Source organism: Bos taurus, chromosome 1 (assembly GCF_002263795.3).
Source record: "Bos taurus isolate L1 Dominette 01449 registration number 42190680 breed Hereford chromosome 1, ARS-UCD2.0, whole genome shotgun sequence".
NCBI classification, from domain to species: Eukaryota; Metazoa; Chordata; class Mammalia; order Artiodactyla; family Bovidae; genus Bos; species Bos taurus.
This window is the reverse complement of record NC_037328.1, coordinates 67,550,281-67,573,270: the sequence shown is the minus strand read 5'-3', so window position 1 is coordinate 67,573,270 and position 22,990 is coordinate 67,550,281. Positions and strand designations below refer to the sequence as shown.

Below are 22,990 nucleotides of genomic sequence, written 5' to 3'. Positions count from 1 at the left end.
GAAAAGTTTTCCTAAACTAATCAAACACTAATTTCTATTTCAACAACTAAAATTTCATTAAAATGACAACCACTAAGCAAATGATTCTAAGGGAGCGAGCTGAAGTCTTACTTAATGTTATAACGTCCAGTTTTCAGTGTACATCTATCAGGAAGCTGAGCCAGTTTTCTTGAGAGCATTTTAAAATACTTTCTGCACTCCTGCATGCCTGTGCCTTGTTCATAGTCAGTAGAAGCAGAAAGTGGCAGTCCATCTCTGACACGAATGACTGAGGCAGATAAAATCATAGACATTTCCACCAGCAGAGAAGATCTGAAACAAATTAACAATTTGGGTTAGGTAAGAAATTAAGCCCAAGGCTGATAAACAGTGCAAAAATATGCAACTCACTAATAATCAAAGACATACTAATTAAAGCAATGACATATCATACTTTCTTTCACAAATTAGTTGTTAAAAAAAAACCACTTGCTTCCTTCTGGAATTTCTGTAAGTATACATGGAAATAAATATTGGAATAAACAGCATTGTGAAAACAATTTGGTGATGCTCAACAAGAGTTTAGAAAGACATGCCCTTTGACCACAATAAATATATATATATATCTCTATATATATATCTCCTTATCCTAAAGAAAATAATCAGATTTAGAAAAAAATTTTAACAGAAAGACATTTTTCTCATAGAAAGAACTGAAAACAACCTAGACATTCAACAACAGGGGGATGGTTAAACAAATTACTTGTACACCCCATAATGGAATATAATGCAACTAAAAGTTATGTTTGTTAAGAACAGTTTAATGATATGGTAAAATGTTTATATGTTAGGTATTAAAAAAGCAGGATCAAAATTGTATATGTTGTTTTCCATAAAGACAAAGAAAAGGAAGAAGGGAGGGATAAATGGCAAAACAGATACTGGAAGGAAACATGACAAAATCAGAATGCTCATTTCCAAGAAACAGTATTATGGGTAACAGTTACTTTATAATTTCCTAAGTCTCCGCAATATTCCACAATGGGAATATATTATTTTTATAATCAGATAAATGTTTTATAAAAATAAGTCTTAAAGCTAAAGGAATACTAATCAATGCTGTTCTCAATCTTTTTACCAGAAAGCAAATCACAATGTATGGATGTGAGAGTGATGTATGGATGTGAGAGTGGACTATAAAGAAAGCTGAGCACTGAAGAATTCATGCTTTTGAACTGTGGTGTTGGAGAAGACTCTTGAGAGTCCCTTGGACTGCAAGGAGATCCAACCAGTCCATCCTAAAGGATATCAGTCCTGGGTGTTCATTGGAAGGACTGATGCTGAAGCTGAAACTCCAATATTTTCGCGATCTGATTCGAAGAACTGACTCATTTGAAAAGACCCCGATGCTGGGAAAGATGGAAGGCGGGAGAAGGGGACGACAGAGGATGAGATGGTTGGATGGCATCACCAACTCAATGGACATGAGTCTGAGTAAACTCCGGGAGTTGGTGATGGACAGGGAGGCCTGGTGTGCTGCAGTCCATGGGGTCACAAAGAGTCGGACACAACTGAGCGACTGAACTGACTAAATCATAATGACCTGTTTTATTATATTCTAATCATGCTTTACAAAAATAAATAAAAGACCATAGGTTTATACAAGTCTGAAAGAAATCAGGTAAACAGTCAAACTTTGATAAAATACACACATACACAGTGGTTCTCAAATTTTAGCCTGTATCAAAACCACTTGAATTTTTATTAGAAATGCAGATTTCTGGGTCCTCCCCTCAAAAAATTCTAATCCACTGACTATGGAGTGGAGCTTGAGCATTTTCTATTTTAAGCAAATTTCCCAAGTAATTACTATGCTTATCTAAGGACCATACTTTGAAAAAAATTGAATTACAACATGTTCAGTTCAGTCACTCAGTAGTGTCTGACTCTTTGCGACCCCATGATCTGCAGCACATAGGCCTCCCTGTCCATCACCAACTCCCAGAGTTCACTCAAACTCACGTTCATCGAGTCGGTGATGCCATTCAACCATCTCATCCTCTGTCGTCCCCTTTTCCTCCTGCCCTCAATCCCTCCCAGCATCAGACTCTTTTCTAATGAGTCAACTCTTCACATGAGGTGGCCAAAGTATGGAAGTTTCAGCTTTAGCATCATTCCTTCCAAAGAACACCCAGGGCTGATCTCCTTCAGAATGGACTGGTTGGATCTCCTTGCAGTCCAAGGGACTCTCAAGAGTCTTCTCCAACACCACAGTTCAAAAGCATCAATTCTTCGACGCTCAGCTTTCTTCACAGTCCAACTCTCACATCCTTACATATCCACTGGAAAAACCATAGCCTTGACTAGACAGACCTTTGTTGGCAAAGTAATGTCTCTGCTTTTCAATATGCTATCTAGGTTGGTCATAACTTTCCTTCCAAGGAGTAAGCGTCTTTTAATTTCATGGCTGCAGTCACCATCTGTAGTGATTTTGGAGCCCAGAAAACTAAAGTCTGACACTGTTTCTGCTATTTCCCCATCTATTTCCCATGAAGTGATGGGACCAGATGCCATGATCTTCGTTTTATGAATGTTGAGCTTTAAGTCAACTTTTTCACTCTCCTCTTTCACTTTCATCAAGAGGCTTTTTAGTTCCTCTTCACTTTCTGCCATAAGGGTGGTGTCATCTGCATATCTGAGGTTATTGATATTTCTCCTGGCAATTTTGTTTCCAGCTTGTGCTTCCAGCCCAGCGTTTCTCATGATGTACTCTGCATAGAAGTTAAATAAGCAGGCTGACAATATACAGCCTTGATGTACTCCTTTTCCTATTTGGAACCAGTCTGTTAGCAGTCTAAAATTAAGTGATAACTCCTTCTTGCCAGGTCATAGAGCATAATGCCACTAAATATGTCTCCTTCACTAGCAGCAGTAAAATTGAAAAATTTGGTAACAATGTCATAGGCTTTTTTCAAATATATCTCAGAGACTAAATTAATCCTTACCTAATCAACTTAGTTCAATATTATCTCGCTCCAAAAATGAAAAACTGAGTTAGTAATATATCAAACAATGACAAAGAAAATCAATTGGTACCAAGTTTGGAAACCAGGGGCCCCTAATTTTTGTCGCTATGTCAAATCGAAATCTGAGTGCCCAATCATGACGATAATTGATAACAAAACTTAACCCAAATAATAAAGTTAATACATTAAATTTACTTCCCCCTTTACCTCTATTCATGAGGGAATGAGAGGAAAAGCTAGGTATTAATATGTCATTATCCTTTAATATTTTTCTTTTCCATTTATTTGAAAGGAAAAAAAAAAAAAAACCCAGCAGGAATTAAATTAGTCTTTACCATAATGGAATCTTCAAACAAAAGTTCCAACATGACATATCCAAATCATTTTTTGTCTTCCTATTCAACCAGCTCCTTTTTCCTTCTGAAGGCAGTAGCAAAAGAAAGCTGGGATCAAGGGATAATGTCTATACTATCAATCTCTTTTTAAAGTTGTTACATTTATTAAACCACAATTGTAACATTTAGCCTAAGTGTAAGAAATTAGGAAAATGGCTTACTTTATACCCTTAGAATTTATGATTTAAACAGAAAATTTCATCTTTCCAGAAGTATACTGAAACGCAAGGACCACTCTAGGAGTTAACATGAGGGCAGGATTGTGACTTACAGTTTCCAAACATCCATATTCTTAGTACTGTTTAAAAGAAACTGCATTCTTTATGTTTGCTCTTTCTAGATTCTCAACAGAAATATTAGGAATAAGCTTTACTATACAGTGCCAGGAGAAGGCAATAGCACCCCACTCCAGTACTCTTGCCTGGAAAATCCCATGGACAGAGGAGCCTGATGGGCTGCAGTCCATGGGGTCGCTGAGAGTCGGACACGACTGAGCGACTTCACTTTCACTTTTCACTTTCATGCACTGGAGAAGGAAATGGCAACCCACTCCAGTGTTCTTGCCTGGAGAATCCCAGGGATGGGGGAGCCTGGTGGGCTGCCGTCTCTGGGGTCGCACAGAGTCGGACATGACTGAAGCGACTTAGCAGCAGCAGCATACAGTGCCAACTTTCACATAATCTTCAAAGCTACTCTTTTCTTTTTTATGACTTAAAAGACAAAAATGTATGATTCATACTTCCTAAAAGAATACCAACCTAGTTAAGTTCCATTCATTTAACAAACATTTATTATTTATGCCAGGGGCTATGTTAGACATTAGGAATAGATAGTTCCTACCATGGAGAAGCAGCAGTCCAGAATTAAAGAAATTCAGATGGAAAGAGCAAACATAACAAAAGCTATACTGCCAACTGCCTTACTAACTGGAAAACTACAGTTACACAAACTTGCCTTTCGGATATTCCTAATATACAGTTTTAGGCTTGTAACCAAAAGCACAACAGCAGTGACATTCCCTTTCTAAATTCTTGAAAGGTTTTCAGAGAACTACTTCAATAGATCTACTGATAAGATTTCTCTGAGGAGAAAAAATTAAACCTCTTCCTTAAATTCTTCAAGAGATGGCAATACCAGACAACCTGAGCTGCCTCTTGAGAAAACTATATGCAGATCAGGAAGCAACAGTTAGAACTGGACATGAAACAACAGACTGGTTCCAAATAGGAAAAGGAGTACGTCAAGACTGCTTGACGTATTTGTCAATATTGTCAGCCTGCTTATTTAACTTCTATGCAGAGTACATCATGAGAAATGCTGGGCTGGAAGAAGCACAAGCTGGAATCAAAATTGCCAGGAGAAATATCAATAACCTCAGATATGCAGATGACACCACTCTTATGGCAGAAAGTGAAGAGGAACTAAAAAGCCTCTTGATGAAAGTGAAAGAGGAGAGTGAAAAAGTTGGCTTAAAGCTCAACATTCAGAAAACGAAGATCATGGCATCCGGTCCCATCACTTCATGGGAAATAGATGGGGAAACAGAGGAAACAGTGTCAGACTTTAGTTTTCTGGGCTCCAAAATCACTGCAGATGGTGACTGCAGCCATGAAATTAAAAGACGCTTACTCCTTGGAAGAAAAGTTATGACCAACCTAGACAGCATATTGAAAAGCAGAGACATTACTTTGCCAACAAAGGTCTGTCTAGTCAAGGCTATGGTTTTTCCAGTGGATATATAAGGATGTGAGAGTTGGACTGTGAAGAAAGCTGAGCGTCGAAGAATTGATGCTTTTGAACTGTGGTGTTGGAGAAGACTCTTTGAGAGTCCCTTGGACTGCAAGGAGATCCAACCAGTCCATTCTAAAGGAGATCAGTCCTGGGTGTTCTTTGGAAGGAATGATGCTAAAGCTGAAACTCCCGTACTTTGGCCACCTCATGTGAAGAGTTGACTCATTGGAAAAGAGTCTGATGCTGGGAGGGATTGAGGGCAGGAGGAAAAGGGGACAACAGAGGATGAGATGGCTGGATGGCATCACTGACTCGATGGACGTTGAGTTTGAGTGAACTCTGGGAGATGGTGATGGACAGGGAGGCCTGGAGTGCTGCAATTCATGGGGTTGCAAAGAGTCAGACACGACTGAGCAACTGAACTGAACTGAACTGAACTTCAGAGTCATTTAACCTAGCATTCAAACCAGCAAACTAACAAAAGAAATTGGGATGACTGTCAGTGAACAATACGAGGCTTGACTAATTTGTAGAGACTTTAGTCACCTTCAGTTCAGTTCAGTCACGTCCAACTCTTTGGATTAGCAATCTTTCCTTTATTACCTCAATAAATACACCCCACCTTTTTTCTTTTTACCTTGAATTCTTAATACAGTTCCTTAAACATACACACACTCCAATCTTAATCTGGACTACAGCAGTAGAAAAAGGAATCTGTTGACATTAAGGCCAAGCTTGGGTTAGGATACCCTTAAAGTCTAGCAAAGTAGTGACTGGAGAAAACATGGAAAAGCTAGTGGGAACTGAGAAAAGGGAGAGATTAAGACACTTGCATGGGAAGATTCAAGAGCAGTATTTTAATTGGGGTTATAGATACATTTTTAGGACACTGGTCCATTCTCCCTCACCTTTAACAGGAAAAAAACAAGTATCATATGCCTTTACACCGCATCAGAAAACTGATAGGAAATCTGAGTGCTGGCTTATATATTCTTTGCCCAATAGCAACTGCTAGAGGAAAAATTTCCACAATACCAAACTCCTACAGCAATGGTTAGCAAGCAGCCTTTTAGACCCAAGACAACAAGACACTGGCCTCTCTTCTTTAGAATGTTGTAGGGTAATGACTGTGGGTCCAAGGTTCCGGGAAGGCAATCTCTCAAAAGTAATAAACAAAACCCAACACGTAAGTACATTTTATATCTACTTTCCAGCAAGATGCTTTCAAAATGCCACTTTTAAGGAAAAAAAAAATTTCATAATAGATTAATCACTCATACTTTTAGTCTGTTATTTCCCAAACTTCTGTCATCCAAGTACCATTTTCAGAAGTCATATTACCATATCTGCATCCCACCTGTACTATTTTTTACCTAATACAGGTCTTTCAATTGATTTACTTTTTGCCCTATGCTTAGCAATAGCATCTATGAAATCAGTTTTGAGGTGTTAGGTTTTCCTCCTAATTTAAATTAAAACATATAAAGAACTTTTGTCTCATCAAACATACGTGGGAAAATTTTTACAGAATTTCTTTTATGTTTATCTGCTTATCATTCGAATTATCTTACCTATCTTAACTTACCAAAGTTTGGGAAACACTAATTTGGTACATACTGTTTTATTAAAAGTACTAGCTGAAGATCTGTCTCTCTCCTTTTGACTCCCCCTCTTCTCCTGGTCACCTCTATCTCCTTCCTCCCTCTTCTCTTCTCCATGTAATTCTGCGAACCTCTCTTGGTGTCCCTCACTGTGGAGAATCTTTTCTCCATTAACCTAGATGTTTTACCATCAGGGTGGTATGGATGGAGAAGTCTTGAGGCTACTGTAAGAATAAGACTGAAAAACCAGAGGCAGAAGGCTTGAATGCAAAACTTGAGAACACCAGAAAACTCCTGACTCCAGGGAACATTAATCGACAAGAGCTCATCCAAAAGCCTCCATGCCTACACTGAAACCAAGCTCCACCCAAGAGCCAACAAGCTTCAGAGCAAGACATACCATGCTAATTCTACAGCAATGCAGGAACATAGCCCTGAGCATTAATATACAGGCTGCCCAAAGTCACACCAAACCCACAGACACCTCAAAACTCACTACTGGACACTTTATTGCACTCCAGAGAGAAGAAATCCAGCTCCACCCACCAGAACACCGACCCAAGCTTTCCTAATCAGGAAACCTTGACAAGCCACTCGTCCAACCCCACCCACAGGGAGGAACCACAAACTTCCAGCATACAGAAAGGCCACCCTAAACACAGCAATCTAAACAAGACGAAAAGGCAGAGAAATATTCAGCAGGTAAAGGAACATGATAAATGCCCACCAAACCAAACAAAAGAGGAGGAAATAGGGAGTCTACCTGAAAAAGAATTCAGAATAATGATAGTAAAAATGATCCAAATCGTGAAAACAAAATGGAGTTACAGATAAATAGCCTGGAGACAAGGATTCAGATGATGCAAGAAATGTTACCTAGAAGAAATAAAAAAGAGTCAATCAATAATGAATCATGCAATAACTGAGATCAAAAACACTCTGGAGAGAACCAACAGTAGAATAACTGAGGCAGAAGATAGGATAAGTGAGGTGGAAGATAGAATGGTAGAAATAAATGAAGCAGAGAGGAAAAAAGAATTTTAAAAAATGAGGACAACTTCAGAGACCTCTGGGACAATGTCAAATGCCCCAACATTTGAATTATAGGAATCCCAGAAGAAGAAGACAAAAAGAAAGGCCATGAGAAAGTAGTTGAGGAGATAATAGTTGAAAACTTCCCTAAAATGGGGAAGGAAATAGCCACCCAAGTCCAAGAAACCCAGAGAGTCCCAAACAGGATAAACCCAAGGTGAAACACCCCAAGACACATATTAATCAAATTAATGAAAATCAAACACAAAGAACAAATATTAAAAGTGGCAAGGGAAAAACAACAAATAACACACAAAGGGATTCCCATAAGGATAACAGCTGATCTTTCAATAGAAACTCTTCAGGCCAGAAGGGAATGGCAGGACATACTTAAAGTGATGAAAGAAAATAACCTACAACCCAGATTACTGTACCCAGCAAGGACCTCATTCAAATATGAAGGAAAAATCAAAAGTTTTACAGACAACCAAAAGCTGAGAGAATTCAGCACCACCAAACAAGCTCTTCAACAAATGCTAAAGGATCTTATCTAGACAGGAAACACAGAAAAAGTTTATAAACTCAAACCCCAAACAACAAAGTAAATAGCAATGGGATCATACTTATCAAGAATCACCTTAAATGTAAATGGGTTGAATCCCCCAACCAAAAGACAAAGACTGGCTGAATGGATACAAAAACAAGACCCCTATATATGCTGTATACAAGAGACCCACCTCAAAACAAGGGACACATACAGACTGAAAGTGAAGGACTGGAAAAAGATATTTCACACAAATCAAGACCAAAAGAAAGTAGGAGTAGCAATACTCAAAGTAGGAGTAGCAATACTCAGATAAAATAGACTTTGAAATAAAGGCTGTGAAAAGAGACAAAGGACACTACATAATGATCAAAGGGTCAATCCAAGAAGAAGATATAACAATTATAAATATATATGCACCCAACATAGGAGCACTGCACTATGTAAGGAAAATGCTAACAGGTATGAAAGGGGAAATTAACAACAACACAATAATAGTGGGAGACTTTAATACCCCACTCACACCTATGGATAGATCAACTAAACAGAAAATTAGCAAGGAAACACAAACTTTAAATGATATAATAGGCCAGTTAGACCTAATTGATATCTATAGGACATTTCACCCCAAATCAATGAATTTCACCTTTTTCTCAAGTGCACATGAAACCTTCTCCAGGACAGACCACATCCTGGGCCATAAATCTAGCCTTGGTAAATTAAAAAAAAATGGAAATCATTCCAAGCATCTTTTCTGATCACAATGCAGTAAGATTAGATGTCAACTACAGGAAAAAAACTATTAAAAATACAACATATGGAGGCTAAACAACACGCTTCTGAAAAAACAACAAATCACAGAAGAAATCAAAATATGCATAGAAACGATGAAAATGAAAACACAACAACCCAAAACCTATGGAACTCAGTAAAAGCAGTGCCAAGGGGAAGGTTCACAGCAATACAAGCCTACCACAAGAAATAAGAGAAAAGTCAAATAAATAACCTAACTCTATCTGGTAGTCATATATGGATGTGAGAGCTGGACTATAAAGAAAGCTGAGCACCAAAGAACTTATGTTTTTCAACTGTGGTGTTGGAGAAGACTCTTGAGAGTCCCTTGGACTGCAAGGAGATCCAACCAGTCCATCCTAAAGGAGATCAGTCTTGGGTGTTCATTGGAAGGACTGATGTTCAAGCTGAAACTCCAATACTTTGGCCATCTGATGCGAACAGCTGACTCATTTGAAAAGGCCCTGATGCTGGGAAAGATTGAGGGCAGGAGGAGAAGGGGATGACAGAGGATGAGATGGTTGGATGGCATCACTGACTTGATGGACATGAATTTGAGTGAACTCCAGGAGTTGGTGATGGACAGGGAGGCCTGGTGTGCTGCGATTCATGGGGTCGCAAAGAGTCAGACATGGCTGAGCTGAGCTGAACACCTAAAGCAACTAGAAAAGGAGGAAATCTGCCTCTTGAGAAATCTGTATGCAGGTCAGGAAGCAACAGTTAGAACTGGACATGGAACAACAGATTAGTTCCAAATAGGAAAAGGAGTACGTCAAGACTGTATATTGTCACCCTGTTTATTTAACCTATATGCAGAGTACATCCTGAGAAACGCTGGACTGGAAGAAACACAAGCTAGAATCAAGATTGCCGGGAGAAATATCAATAACCTCAGATATGCAGATGACACCACCCCTATGGCAGAAAGTGAAGAGGAACTAAAAAGCCTCTTGATGAAAGTCAAAGTGGAGAGTGAAAAAGTTGGCTTAAAGCTCAACATTCAGAAAACGAAGATCATGGCATCCGGTCCCATCACTTCATGGGAAATAGATGGGGAAACAGAGGAAACAGTGTCAGACTTTAGTTTTCTGGGCTCCAAAATCACTGCAGATGGTGACTGCAGCCATGAAATTAAAAGACACTTACTCCTTGGGAGGAAAGTTATGACCAACCTAGATAGCATATTGAAAAGCAGAGACATTACTTTGCCAACAAAGGTTCATCTAGTCAAGGCTATGGTTTTTCCTGTGGTCATGTATGGATGTGAGAGTTGGACTGTGAAGAAGGCTGAGCGCTGTAGAATTGATGCTTTTGAACTGTGGTGTTGGAGAAGACTCTTGAGAGTCCCTTGGACTGCAAGGAGACCCAACCAGTCCATTCTGAAGGAGATCAGCCCTGGGATTTCTTTGGAAGGAATGATGCTAAAGCTGAAACTCCAGTACTTTGGCCACCTCATGCGAAGAGTTGACTCATTGGAAAAGACTCTGATGCTGGGAGGGATTGGGGGCAAGAGGAGAAGGGGACGGCAGAGGATGAGATGGCTGGATGGCATCATTGACTTGATGGACGTGAGTCTGAGTGAACTCCGGGAGTTGGTGATGGACAGGGAGGCCTGGCGTGCTGCGATTCATGGGGTTGCAAAGAGTCGGACATGACTGAGCGACTGATCTGATCCGATCTGATCTGAGTTAGTAAAAGGAAAGAAATCATAAAAATTAGGGCAGAAATAAATGAAAAAGAAACAAAGGCGACCATAGCAAAAATCAACAAAGCTAAAAGCTGGTTATTTGAGAGGATAAATGAAATAGACAAACCATTAGCCAGATTCATCAAGAAAAAAAGGGAGAAGAATCAAATCAATAAAATTAGAAATGAAAATAGAGAAATCACAACAGACAACACAGAAATACAAAGGATCATAAGAGACTATTATCAGCAACTATATACTAATAAAATGGACAACTTGGAAGAAATGGAAAAATTCTTAGAAAAGTATAACTTTCCAAAACTGAACCAGGAAGAAATAGAAAATTTTAAACAGGTCCATCTCAAGCACGGAAATCAAAAGTGTAATCATAAATCTTCAAGCAAACAAAAGCCCAGGACCAGACAGCTTCACAGCTGAATTCTAACGAAAATTTAAAGAAGTGCTAACACCTACCCTACTCAAACTCTTCCAGAAAATTGCAGAAGAAGGTAAACTTCCAAACTCATTCTATGAGGCCACCATCACCCTAATACCAAAACCAGACAAAGAATGCCACAAAAAAAGGAAACTACAGGCCAATATCACTGATGAACATAGATGCAAAAATCCTTAACAAAATTCTAGCAAACAGAATTTAACAACATATTAAAAAGATCATACGTCATGACCAAGTGGGGTTTATCCCAGGGATGCAAGGATTCTTGAAAATCCACAAATCAATCAATGTAATACACCACATTAACAAATTGAAAGATAAAAACCATATGATTATCTCAATAGATGCAGAGAAAGCCTTTGACAAAATTCAACATCCATTTATGATAAAAACTCTCCAGAAAGCAGGAATAGAAGGAACATAGCTCAAGATAATAAAAGCCATATATGATAAACCCACAGCAAACATTATCCTCAATGGTGAAAAATTGAAAGCATTTCCCCTAAAGTCAGGAACAAGACAAGGGTGCCCACTCTCACCACAGTTTTGGAAGTTTTAGCCACAACAATCAGAGAAGAAAAAGAAATAAAAGGAATCCAGATTGGAAAAGAAGAAGTAAAACTCTCACTGTTTGCGGATGACATGATCCTCTACATAGAAAACCCTAAAGACCCCATCAGAAAATTACTAGAGCTAATCAATGACTACAGTAAAGTTTCAGGATATAAAATTAACACAGAGAAATCCCTTGCATTCCTATACACTAACAATGAGAAAACAGAAAGAGGAATTAAGGAAACAATTCCATTCACCATTGTAACGAAAAGAATAAAATACTTAGGAATAAATCTACCTAAAGAAACAAAAGACCTATGCATAGAAAACTATAAACACTGATGAAAGAAATCAAAGGTGACACAAATAGATGGAGAAATATACCATGTTCATGGATCAGAAGAATCAATATAGTGAAAATGAGTATACTACCCAAAGGAATCTATAGATGCAATGCAATACCTATCAAGCTACCAACAGTATTTTTCACAGAGCTAGAACAAATAATTTCACAATTTGTATGGAAATACAAAAACCCTCAAATAGCCAAAGCAATCTTGAGAAAGAAGAATGGAACTGGAGGAATCAACCTCCAGCGGAAGTAGACTTCAGGCTCTACTACAAAGCCACAGTCATCAAGACAGTATGGTACTGGCACAAAGACAGAAATATAGATAAACGGAACAAAATAGAAAGCCCAGAGATAAATCCATGCACCTATGGACACCTCATCTTTGACAAAGGAGGCAAGAATATACACTGGAGAAAAGACAATCTCTTTAACAAGTAGTGCTGGGAAAACTGGTCAACCACTTGTAAAAGAATGAAACTAGAACACTTTCTAACGCCAAACACAAAAATAAACTCAAAATGGATTAAAGAGCTAAATGTAAGACCAGAAACTATAAAACTTCTAGATGAAAACATACAAGAATATACAATGGAGAAAAGACAATCTCTTTAACAAGTGGTGCTGAGCACAAGCTGGAATCCAGATTGCCAGGAGAAATATCAATAATCTCAGATATGCAGATGACACCACCCTTATGGCAGAAAGTGAAGAAGAACTAAAGACCCTCTTGAGAAGAGTGAAAAAGTTGGTTTAAAGCTCAACATTCAGAAAACTAAGACCATGGCAGCCAGTCCCATCACTTCATGGCAAATAGCTGGGGAAATAGTGGAAACGGTGGCTGACTTTATTTTGGGGGGCTCCAAAATCACTGCAGATGGTGAATGCAGCCATGAAATTAAAAGACGCTTGCTCCTTGGAAGGAAAGTTGTGACCAACCTAGACAGCATATTAAAAAGCAGAGATATTACTTTGCCAACAAAGGTCCGTCTAGTCAAGGCTATGGTTTCTCCAGTAGTCATGTATGGATGTGAGAGTTGGACTATAAAGAAAGCTGAGCACCGAAGAATTGATGCTTTTGAACTGTGGTGTTGGAGAAGACTCTTGAGAGTCCCTTGGACTGCAAGGAGATCCAACCAGTCCATCCTAAAGGAGATCAGTCCTGGGTGTTCATTGGAAGGACTGATGTTGAAGCTGAAATTCCAATACCTTGGCCACCTGATGTGAAGAGCTGACTCATTTGAAAAGAACCTGATTCTGGGAAAGACTGAGGGCAGAAGGAGAAGGGGATGACAGAGGATGAGATGGTTGGATGGCATCATTGGCTCAATGGACATGGCTTTGGGTAGACTCCGGGAGTTGGTGATGGATAGCGAGGCATGGCGTGCTGCGGTACATAGCGTTGCAGAGTCAGACACGACTGAGTGACTGAACTGAACTGAACTGAAGAGGAAGACATGGGCAAAACACTCTCTGACATAAATCACAGCAGATCCTTTATGACCCACCTCCCAGAGTAATGGAAATAAAAGCAAAAATAGACAAATGTGACCTAATTAAACTTAAAAGCTTTTGCACAATAAAGGAAACTATTAACAAGGTGAAAAGACAGCCTTAAGAATGGGAGAAAATAATAGCAAATGAAACAACTGACAAAGAATTAATCTCAAAAATATACAAGCAGTTCCTGCAGCTCAATTCCAGAAAAATAAACGACCCAATCAAAAAATGGGCCAAAGAACTAAACAGACATTTCTCCAAAGAAGACATACAGATGGCTAACAAATACATGAAAAGATGCTCAATATCACTCATTATCAGAGAAATGCAAATCAAATCCACTATGAGGTATCATCTCATGCCAGTCAGAACGGCTACGATCCAAAAGTCTACAAGCAATAAATGCTGGAGAGGGTGTGGAGAAAAGGGAACCCTCTTACACTGTTGGTGGGAATGCAAACTAGTACAGTCACTATGGAGAACAGTGTGGAGATTCCTTAAAAAACTGGAAATAGAACTGCCATACGACCCAGCAATCCCACTGCTGGGCATACACACCAAGGAAACCAGAATTGAAAGAGACATGTGTACCCTACTGTTCATCACAGCACTGTTTACAATAGCCAGGACATGGAAGCAATCTAGATGTCCATCGTCAGACAAATAGATAAGAAAGCTGTGGTACATATACACAATGGAATATTACTCAGCCATTAAAAAGAATACATTTGAATCCATTCTAATGAGATGGATGAAACTGGAGCCTATCATACAGAGTGAAGTAAGCCAGATAGAAAAACACCAATACAGTATACTACTGTATATATATGGAATTTAGAAAGGTGGTAACGACGACCCTATATGCGAGACAGCAAAAGAGACACAGATGTAAAGAGCAGTCTTTTGGACTCTGTGGGAGAAGGTGAGGGTGGGATGATTTGAGAGGGTAGCGCTGAAATGTGTATATTATCATATGTGAAGCGGATCACCGGTCCAGGTTCAATGCATGAGACAGGGTGCTCAGGGCTGGTGCACTGGGATGACCCTGGGGGATGGGATGGGGAGGGGAGGTGGGAAGGGGGTTCAGGATGGGGAATACATGTGCGCCCGTGGCTGATTCATGTTGATGTCTGGAAAAAAACACTACAATATTGTAAAGTAATTAGCCTCCAATTAAAATAAATAAATTTTTTAAAAAGTACTAGCTGAGATCTGGGAACTGGGCTGTAGCTTTGGAGAAAGCTATACTAATTGTGATGCACTGAGTTGGGGGAAGATTGAGTGAAATGAGAAGGACTTCATGCAGCCATAGGTTAGCAGGAAGGCACTTGGGAGATAGAGCCTGAAAAGAGGTGGAAAGGGTACCAAAAACAACCAGAGTTTATTCTGCAACTTTACCTGTGCCCCCCACCTTATCAACAGCCTTTGGTATTTTTATTATAGGTACTTGTACTGCATAGTATGCATAGATCATACACACATAGTATGCATAGATCATACACACATCTAGGAAGAAGGCCTTCAATACATACTCAACTGCATCAGTAATTTGTGTAACACCTCACAGTTAACAAAGAGTGAGGGAGGTATAACCTCCATTTTACAGATGAGGAAACCTTCCTCAGCGTCACACTGCTAATGCATGGCAGTATTTAAACCTAAGTCTCTTGTATATCTCTACATCACTGTGCTCCTCCTATAATCAACAAGTGGCAAGGAGCCAGTGATACTGGAATTAGCTACTCATTCTGAAATAACAATTTTTTAAAACCGCTTATATACTATATACTATAGTATTATAGTTAACAGGGTGTACTATGGAACCAAATTGCCTGGATTCAAAAACTGGCTCTACCATTTAGTAATTGTGTAAACTTGGGCAAACTTTGTCTTTTTATGCTCAATATCCTCATCTATCAATTTTGACTACCAACAGCACCTATCTCATAGGACTGTTTAAAGATACTAATAGTATCTACCACATAAGAACATGTCAAGGACCTTGCAGACTGAAAGTGTAATATTAAGTGCTTGTTATTATTATTGACTGTCCTCTATTTACCACTTTATACACATTACCTCATTTAAGCCTTCCAATAACCTGTGAGGTAGTTATTATCCGTTCCATTTTATCTCTGAGGAAATTCAAGCCCAGAAAAGTAATCTATTCAATCCTGAAACAAGCAAGTGACAGAATTAAACTCAAGCATAATTCTAACCACACTCTGAAATGTTGCCTCTCAACATATTTAAGCTTCTTACTCAACTACATTGGAGAAGGAAATGGCAACCCACTCCAGTGTTCTTGCCTGGAGAATCCCGGGGACGGGGGAGCCTGGTGGGTTGCAGTCTATGGGGTCGCACAGGGTTGGACACAACTGAAGCGACTTAGCAGCAGCAGCAACTCGACTACATGGACAGGAAGGTCAAAAGTACCTGTTTGTTAAGACCTAGACTCATTGGAAAAGAGCCTGATGCTGGGAAAGATTGTAGGCAGGAGGAGAAAGGGACAACAGAGGATGAGATGGTTGGATGGCATCACTGACTCAATGGACATGAGTTTGATCAAGCTCTGGGAGTTGGTGATGGACAGGGAAGCCTGGTGTGCTGCAGTCCATGGAGTCGCAAAGAGCTGGACACAACTAAGCGGCTGAACTGAACTGCAGGCTCCATTAATACACCCAGTATAAAATAAAGATTTTTAAGAGTCAATTACGTACACACGGGCTTTCCTAGTGGCTCAGATGGTAAATAATCTGTCTGCAATACAGGAGACCCAAGTTTGATCCTTGGGTGGGGAAGATCCCCTGAAGGAGGAATTGGCAACCCACTCCAGTATTCTTGCCTGGAGAATCCTATGGAGAGAAGAGCCTGGTGGGCTACAATCTGTGGGATCACAAAGAGTTAGACACGACTAACACTTTTTAATCACTTTATACACACACACACACACACACACACACACACACAAGCAGTAAACTAATTATGGTTCTCAATACAGGAAATGCCTAGATGCCCCTTAAGTTAGGGTTGTGTTGTGTGCTTGGTCGCTCAGTCCTGTCTGACTTTGCAACTCCATGGACTGCAGCCTGCCAGGCTCCTCTGCCTATGGAATTCTCCAGGCAAGAATACTGGAGTGGGTTGCCATTCCCTTCTCCAGGGGATCTTCCTGACCCAGGGACCAAACCGAAGTCTCCCACGTTGCAGGCAGATTCGTTACCATCTGAGCCACCAGGGAAACCATTATCTTAGCACCTGAACAAATGCAGTAACCTGCACAGGGACTCAGAGAGTTTTAAGAAGTGGCTTTTCCACCTGTTAGCTGGGATCCCATCTTCTCCCTCCTGGTGGCTGACACTTCACCCCTAGGCTTTGCCTTGGCTGAAGCAAAGCTTAGAAGGAACTGATTCTCAAGCTTTCCCACTGCCCCAGGTAGATGATCCAGGAAAACTAAAAGGGGTGGGGCGGGGTGGGGGGCGGGCCAAAGCTGCTGTTTTCACTGTCAGAGAGATTAAAGGCAGCTGGGGCTCGGCCTCCTATTCCGGAACCCTCATCTACCTGTCGAGCCAATTGCTTAGGTCTCCCTTATGCCACATCGTTTCCTAAGTGCCATTAACAGAACCTTAGGTTTCTGTGAGCCAACGCGGGCAAATCTCTGGGTTCAATGGTTGAATTAGCATTGAGGTTGAATTACCTCACAAAAAAGCTAAATAACCCTGCCTAAAAGAAAATAGGAAGTGCCATGTCAAGCTCTCTGGGCCATCTAAACAGCCTAGGAGGGCCACCGTGTTTCTGACACCTGGGCGCCAGGGAATGCCGCTTAACCGCTGGCAGCTCAGAGCGACTGTCCCTCCCTCCTCGGCCCCCTGCCCGAGCTGCCCGATATCCCGGCAGGTCAGCCGAAGGGCAACCGCCGTTCGCGCGGCCCCAGTGATCCCTTAAGTTGAAGGGAACGAAGTCCCAGCAATCCCACCCCTCCAAATCTCCACGACTCCGACGACTCCCGCTCCCACGCCACGAACTTAGTTCCCGCCCGGGGTAGGTAGTCTGTAGTCCCAACGGCGAGAGTCAGGACCGTGGCAGGAGACCAGGAGAGAGAGGGGAGCGGCAGATCAGAGATCGGGCGACCCCAAGAAGGGAGGAAGGAGGACTGGGAGAGGCCAGGTCGTACCTGTCGAGCCGAGACCCGCCGCTCCGAGTGACGCGCTTCGCAGTGCACTGTGGGGCCGGGGAGTGGCCTCTCCGCGGGGCAGCCCCGCGTGCAACGTGGCTGGCACCCAGCGGGATCAAGCCCCGCCCCCGTTCCTTGCTCAGGCCAATCAGGTTCTGGGGGAAGGACACACTTACCCTCCTCCCCCCGACCCCCGGCCCCGCTCCAGGGGAGATTGACAGCTTTTCACGCTTCTATGCCAAGAGAGTGGCAAGTCCTGGATTGACTGATTATACTGTCCCTGGCAAATTAGGCTGATCTCCCGTCTGCCGCCTGTACCTGCACGTAGTTTGTTTCTTAGCGGCCCTGCAGGAAACACTTATCGAAGAAACATGAAAGTCCCCCTCTGAGTGAACAAGAAAAGGACCTGTCCCATTATTACCACGCCCGGGAAGGCATCCAACCTTGACAAAGAAATGCCAGATGCTGTTCCTGCAGTCCATCCCAGCTTTTGCATCGCTCATGCATTATTAAACAAATACTTACTGACTGCATACTATGTGCCAAGCACAGTGTTAGGCATTGGGTTATAGGAGTGAACATAACTTTCGGTGGATATAATGTGTGATAGGAGCAAGAGATGTTAAAGCATAAACACTACGTAATTATAAATTGTGATCAGTTCTATGAAGGAAAATTAGTGCGTGCAACGATAGATTAATCAGGACTATGGGGGAAGAATTCTTTGAAGAAGTGCCTTTGAAGCTCCAGGCACATGAAAGAGGCTTTAAGAATGTTGCAGGCATAGGGAATATTATGTTTGAGATTGTTGGGGCATGAAAGAATTTGATGTGTTCTAGGAACATGTCACTGAAAGGAAGTCAGTGGGGTTGAGGTGTAGGAGCAAACGAGTTGAAATGAATCAGAGGCCAGACTATGCAGGCTCTTCCTGGCCACATTATAAATTTTAGACTGTATTTTGGAATGTATCTTAAGGTCAATGGGCAGCTAACAGAGTGTTAAGTAGGGTCAGATTTATGGATTTATTAATAAACTCTCACTTAGGTTGTTTGTGGGGAATGGTTTGAAAGAGGAGAGAAGGGCTTACTGGAAGTCCAGTTTGGAGGCAGTTACATTAATTAAGGCCAGAGATGACGGTGGCTTGAACTAGGGTAATGACACTAGAGACAGAAAGATTTGGATAATTTTGAAATACTTATTTATAAATTAGAGGTGGAATCCAAAGGATGTAATAAAGAATTGGTTTGCCTAGGATGATAAAGAAAAGTGGAGCATTAAGGATGACTTACTAGATGAATTAAGAACCCATTTACTGACTCAGGGAACCTAGAAGGAGGAGCAAATGATCTTGGACATATTTAGTTGGACATGCTTGTATATGGAGATGTCAAACAGATTTGGAGATGTAAGTCTGAAGTCCAGAAGCAATGTCTGGACTAATTATATAAATTTGCTGGTTGTTGGAGTGGGTTGACCAAGCAATTCCATTCCTAGATATATATGCAGCAGAAATGTATTCATATGTTTACCATAAACATATATAAGAATATACCACATATATAAGAATTCTCATAGGATAAATCAACTTTAGAATATTCGCATAGTAGAACAGTATACAGGAAAGAGAATGAACAATCAACAACTACATACAAAACATGGATGATTCTCACAACTGTAAAACTGACTGATATAAGCCAGACACAGAAACTGTATACTACTTGATTCTACTTATATAACATTCAAACAGAGACAAAAATAATATATTTGGTAATAGAAGTTAGACTGTTGGTTACCCTTAGGTGGCATTAAGTTTTGGAAAGTGCCCCTAGGGGGCTTCTGGGGTTCTAGTAATGTTTGATCTGGATGTTAATTACACTAGTGTGTTTGATTAATGAAAATTCATGAGGTTGGGAATTCCATGGCAATCCAGTGGGAACTCTCCCTGCTTCTACTGCAGGGGGCACAGGTTCAATCCCTGATCAAGGAACTAAGATCCTGCATGCTACATGGAGCAGGCAAAAAAAAAGAAAAGAAAATTCATCAAATTGAACACTTAAGATATACAATTTTTAGTACGCATCTTAGTATTCAGTAGAAATTTTATATTTTTAAAGTGTTATGGTGATCCAGCCATAAATAAGTGACTGGTACCAAACTAAACTAACTTTCCTACCACAAACAATAGAAAACTGAACCAAATCTATAAGACAAGTGTCTCTTCAGACATTGGGCAGTAGGCACAGTAGAACTGTGATCTTAGAAAGAAGGAAAGCAAATAAGATGAGCCCAAAGACGTCCCCAGATTTTCTTTCTGGTGGTATTTTCCAAAGCATAGGATTGAAGAAAGCTAAGCAGAATACAGTACTCTCTCTAACTGAGGAGAGTGAAATTTGAATTATGAGAGATGGAGGCAACTGAAATTTGCAGTCCAGAGAACCAGATTAAGAGTTTCAGAAATATACGTGAGTCTCCTTGAATCTTTGGCATAGCTTTAATGAGACTCCAGGAGGCTGGTTAAATAACAACTACTGTGGGAACTACAAGCTGAACAACTACTAGATCTTAAATAAGGTTTGGAAACATTGACATTCTGACTAACTGGAATGGAAAAACCTCATTAAACAAATAGGGCATTTGGTAAGAAAACCTCAGAAAGGTCACAGTTTAGAGATAAGGCTAAATTAGCCCAAAAGTAAAGGCTATTCTAGACTCACTGAAACAAAACAGAAAACTTACATGCAAGTAAATTAAGTGCTTCATTGAATGAAACTTAATAATCTTTAAGGACAACAAAATCCAGGCACTAAACAATGTAGCACCCCTAATGTCCAGTATCCAAAAGTCAGTTTTCATTCCAATCCCAAAGAAAGGCAATGCCAAAGAATGCTCAAACTACCGCACAATTGCACTCATCTCACATGCTAGCAAAGTAACGCTCAAAATTCTCCCAGCCAGGCTTCAGCAATACATGAACCGTGAACTTCTAGATGTTCAAGCTGGTTTTAGAAAAGGCCGAGAAACCAGAGATCAAATTGCCAACATCCACTGGATCATAGAAAAAGCAAGAGAGCTCCAGAAAAACATCTATTTCTGCTTTATTGACTATGCCAAAGCCTTTGACTGTGTGGATCACAACAAACTGTGGAAAATTCTTCAAGAGATGGGAATACCAGACCACCTGACCTGCCTCTTTAGAAATCTGTATGCAGTTCAGGAAGCAATAGTTAGAACTAGACATGGAACAACAGACTGGTTCCAAATAGGAAAAGGAGTGCATCATGACTGTGTATTGTCACCCTGCTTATTTAACTTATATGCAGAGTACATTATGAGAAACGCCAGGCTGAATGAAGCTGGAATCAAGATTGCCAGAAGAAGATAAGCAGATGACATCACCCTTAGGACAGAAAGTGAAGAAGAACTAAAAAGCCTCTTGATGAAAGTAAAAGAGGAGAGTGAAAAAGTTGGCTTAAAGCTCAACATTCAGAAAACTAAGATCATGGCATCCAGTCCCATCACTTCATGGCAAATAGATGGGGAAACAGTGGCTGACTTTATTTTATTGGGCTCCAAAATCACTGCAGATGGTGACTGCAGCCATGAAATTAAAAAATGCTTGCTCCTTGGAAGAAAAGCTATGACCAACCTAGACAGCATATTAAAAAGCAGAGATATTACTTTGCCAATAAAGGTCCGTCTAGTCAAAGTTATGGTTTTTCCAGTAGTCATATATGGATGTGAGAGTTGGACTATAAAAAAATCTGAGCACCGAAGAATTGATGCTTTTGAACTGTGGTGTTGGAGAAGACTCTTGAGAGTCCCTTGGACTGCAAGGAGATCCAACCAGTCCATCCTAAGGGAGATCAGTCCTGGGTGTTCATTGGAAGGACTGATGTTGAAGCTGAAACTCCGATACTTTGGCCACCTGATGCAAAGAACTGACTCATTTGAAAAGGCCCTGATGCTGGGAAAGATTGAAGGCATAAGGAGAAGGGGATGACAGAGGATGAGATGGTTGGATGGCATTATCCACTCAATGGACATCAGTTTGGGTAAACTCCGAGAGTTGGTGATGCATAGGGAAGCCTGACATGCTGCAGTCCATGGGGCGCAAACAGTCGGACATGACTGAACTGAACTGAATTATATGAAGAAGCAAGAAAATGGGAGTCATGAACAGGAGAAAAATTAGTCAATGGACCCAGAAATAACAATGATAATGAATTTATCAGAGGACTTAAAACAGCTGTTAAAAATGTAGCCAGGAATTTAAAGGAAAACACAAGAAATGAAAACTATAAAAATAACCAAATAGAACTTTTAGGGCAGAAAAATACAGTATCCAAAATGAAAACTTTACTGGATGGCCTTAAAAACAGCTTAGTTATACAGAAAAAAAGATCTGTGAATGAGAAAATAGTACAAAAAGAATTATCTATACCAGAGCACAAAGAGAATAAAAGTTGAAAAGAAAATGAAAAGAGACTTAGTGACCTACAGGACAATACCAAGTTACCTAGCACATGTATTATCAGAGACCCAGAAAGAGAAGAGAGGTGATTTTAAAATATTTGAAGAAATAACAGCCAAAACTTTTCTAAATTTAATGAAAAATAGAAATCCACAGTATCAAGAAATCAAACCAACCCTAAAGAGGATAAACACAGAGAATCCTTATCAATGCACATTACACAAAACTGCTGAAAATAAATAATTAAAAGAAAATATTAGAAACAACCAGAGAAAAAGCCACCTTGTATACAGAGGAAAAGATAAGAATTACTACTAAGAATCAGAGAGACTGTAAGCCACAATTTTTTAAAATTTACTTATTTTTAATTGGAGGGTAATTGCTTTACAATGTTGTGTTGATATCTGCCATACATCAACATGGACCAGCCACAGGTATACATATGTCCCCTTCCTCTTGAACCTCCCTCCCACCTACCCCGTCATCCCACCCCTGTAGGTTGCCACAGAGCCCCAGATTGAGCTCCCTGTGTTATACATCAAATTCCTACTGTCTATCTCTTTTACATATGGTGATGTATATGTTTCAGTGCTACGCTCTCAATTCACCCCATTCTCTCCTTGCTCAACTGTGTCCACACGTCTGTCCTCTGTCGTCTGCATCTCTATTGCCGCCCTACAAATAGGTTCATCAGTACCAT

General features: G+C 40.4%; 1 protein-coding gene across 5 annotated transcripts in view; it reads right to left on the bottom strand.

Moving 5' to 3' along the window:
* The window catches only part of SEC22A (SEC22 homolog A, vesicle trafficking protein), an 82,032-nt gene extending 64,184 nt beyond the window's left edge, over window positions 1-17,848 (bottom strand). Inside the window, exons 1-3 of one of the 5 annotated variants that reach the window (XM_059885078.1) lie at window positions 16,369-17,848; window positions 15,728-15,822; window positions 112-312 (exon numbers count right to left, since the gene is read on the bottom strand). In XM_059885078.1, coding sequence (XP_059741061.1) covers window positions 112-312; window positions 15,728-15,732 — 206 coding nt within the window. In that variant the 5' untranslated portion in view covers window positions 15,733-15,822; window positions 16,369-17,848. 5 annotated transcript variants of the gene reach the window in all.
* Window positions 17,849-22,990: the final 5,142 nt, after the last annotated feature.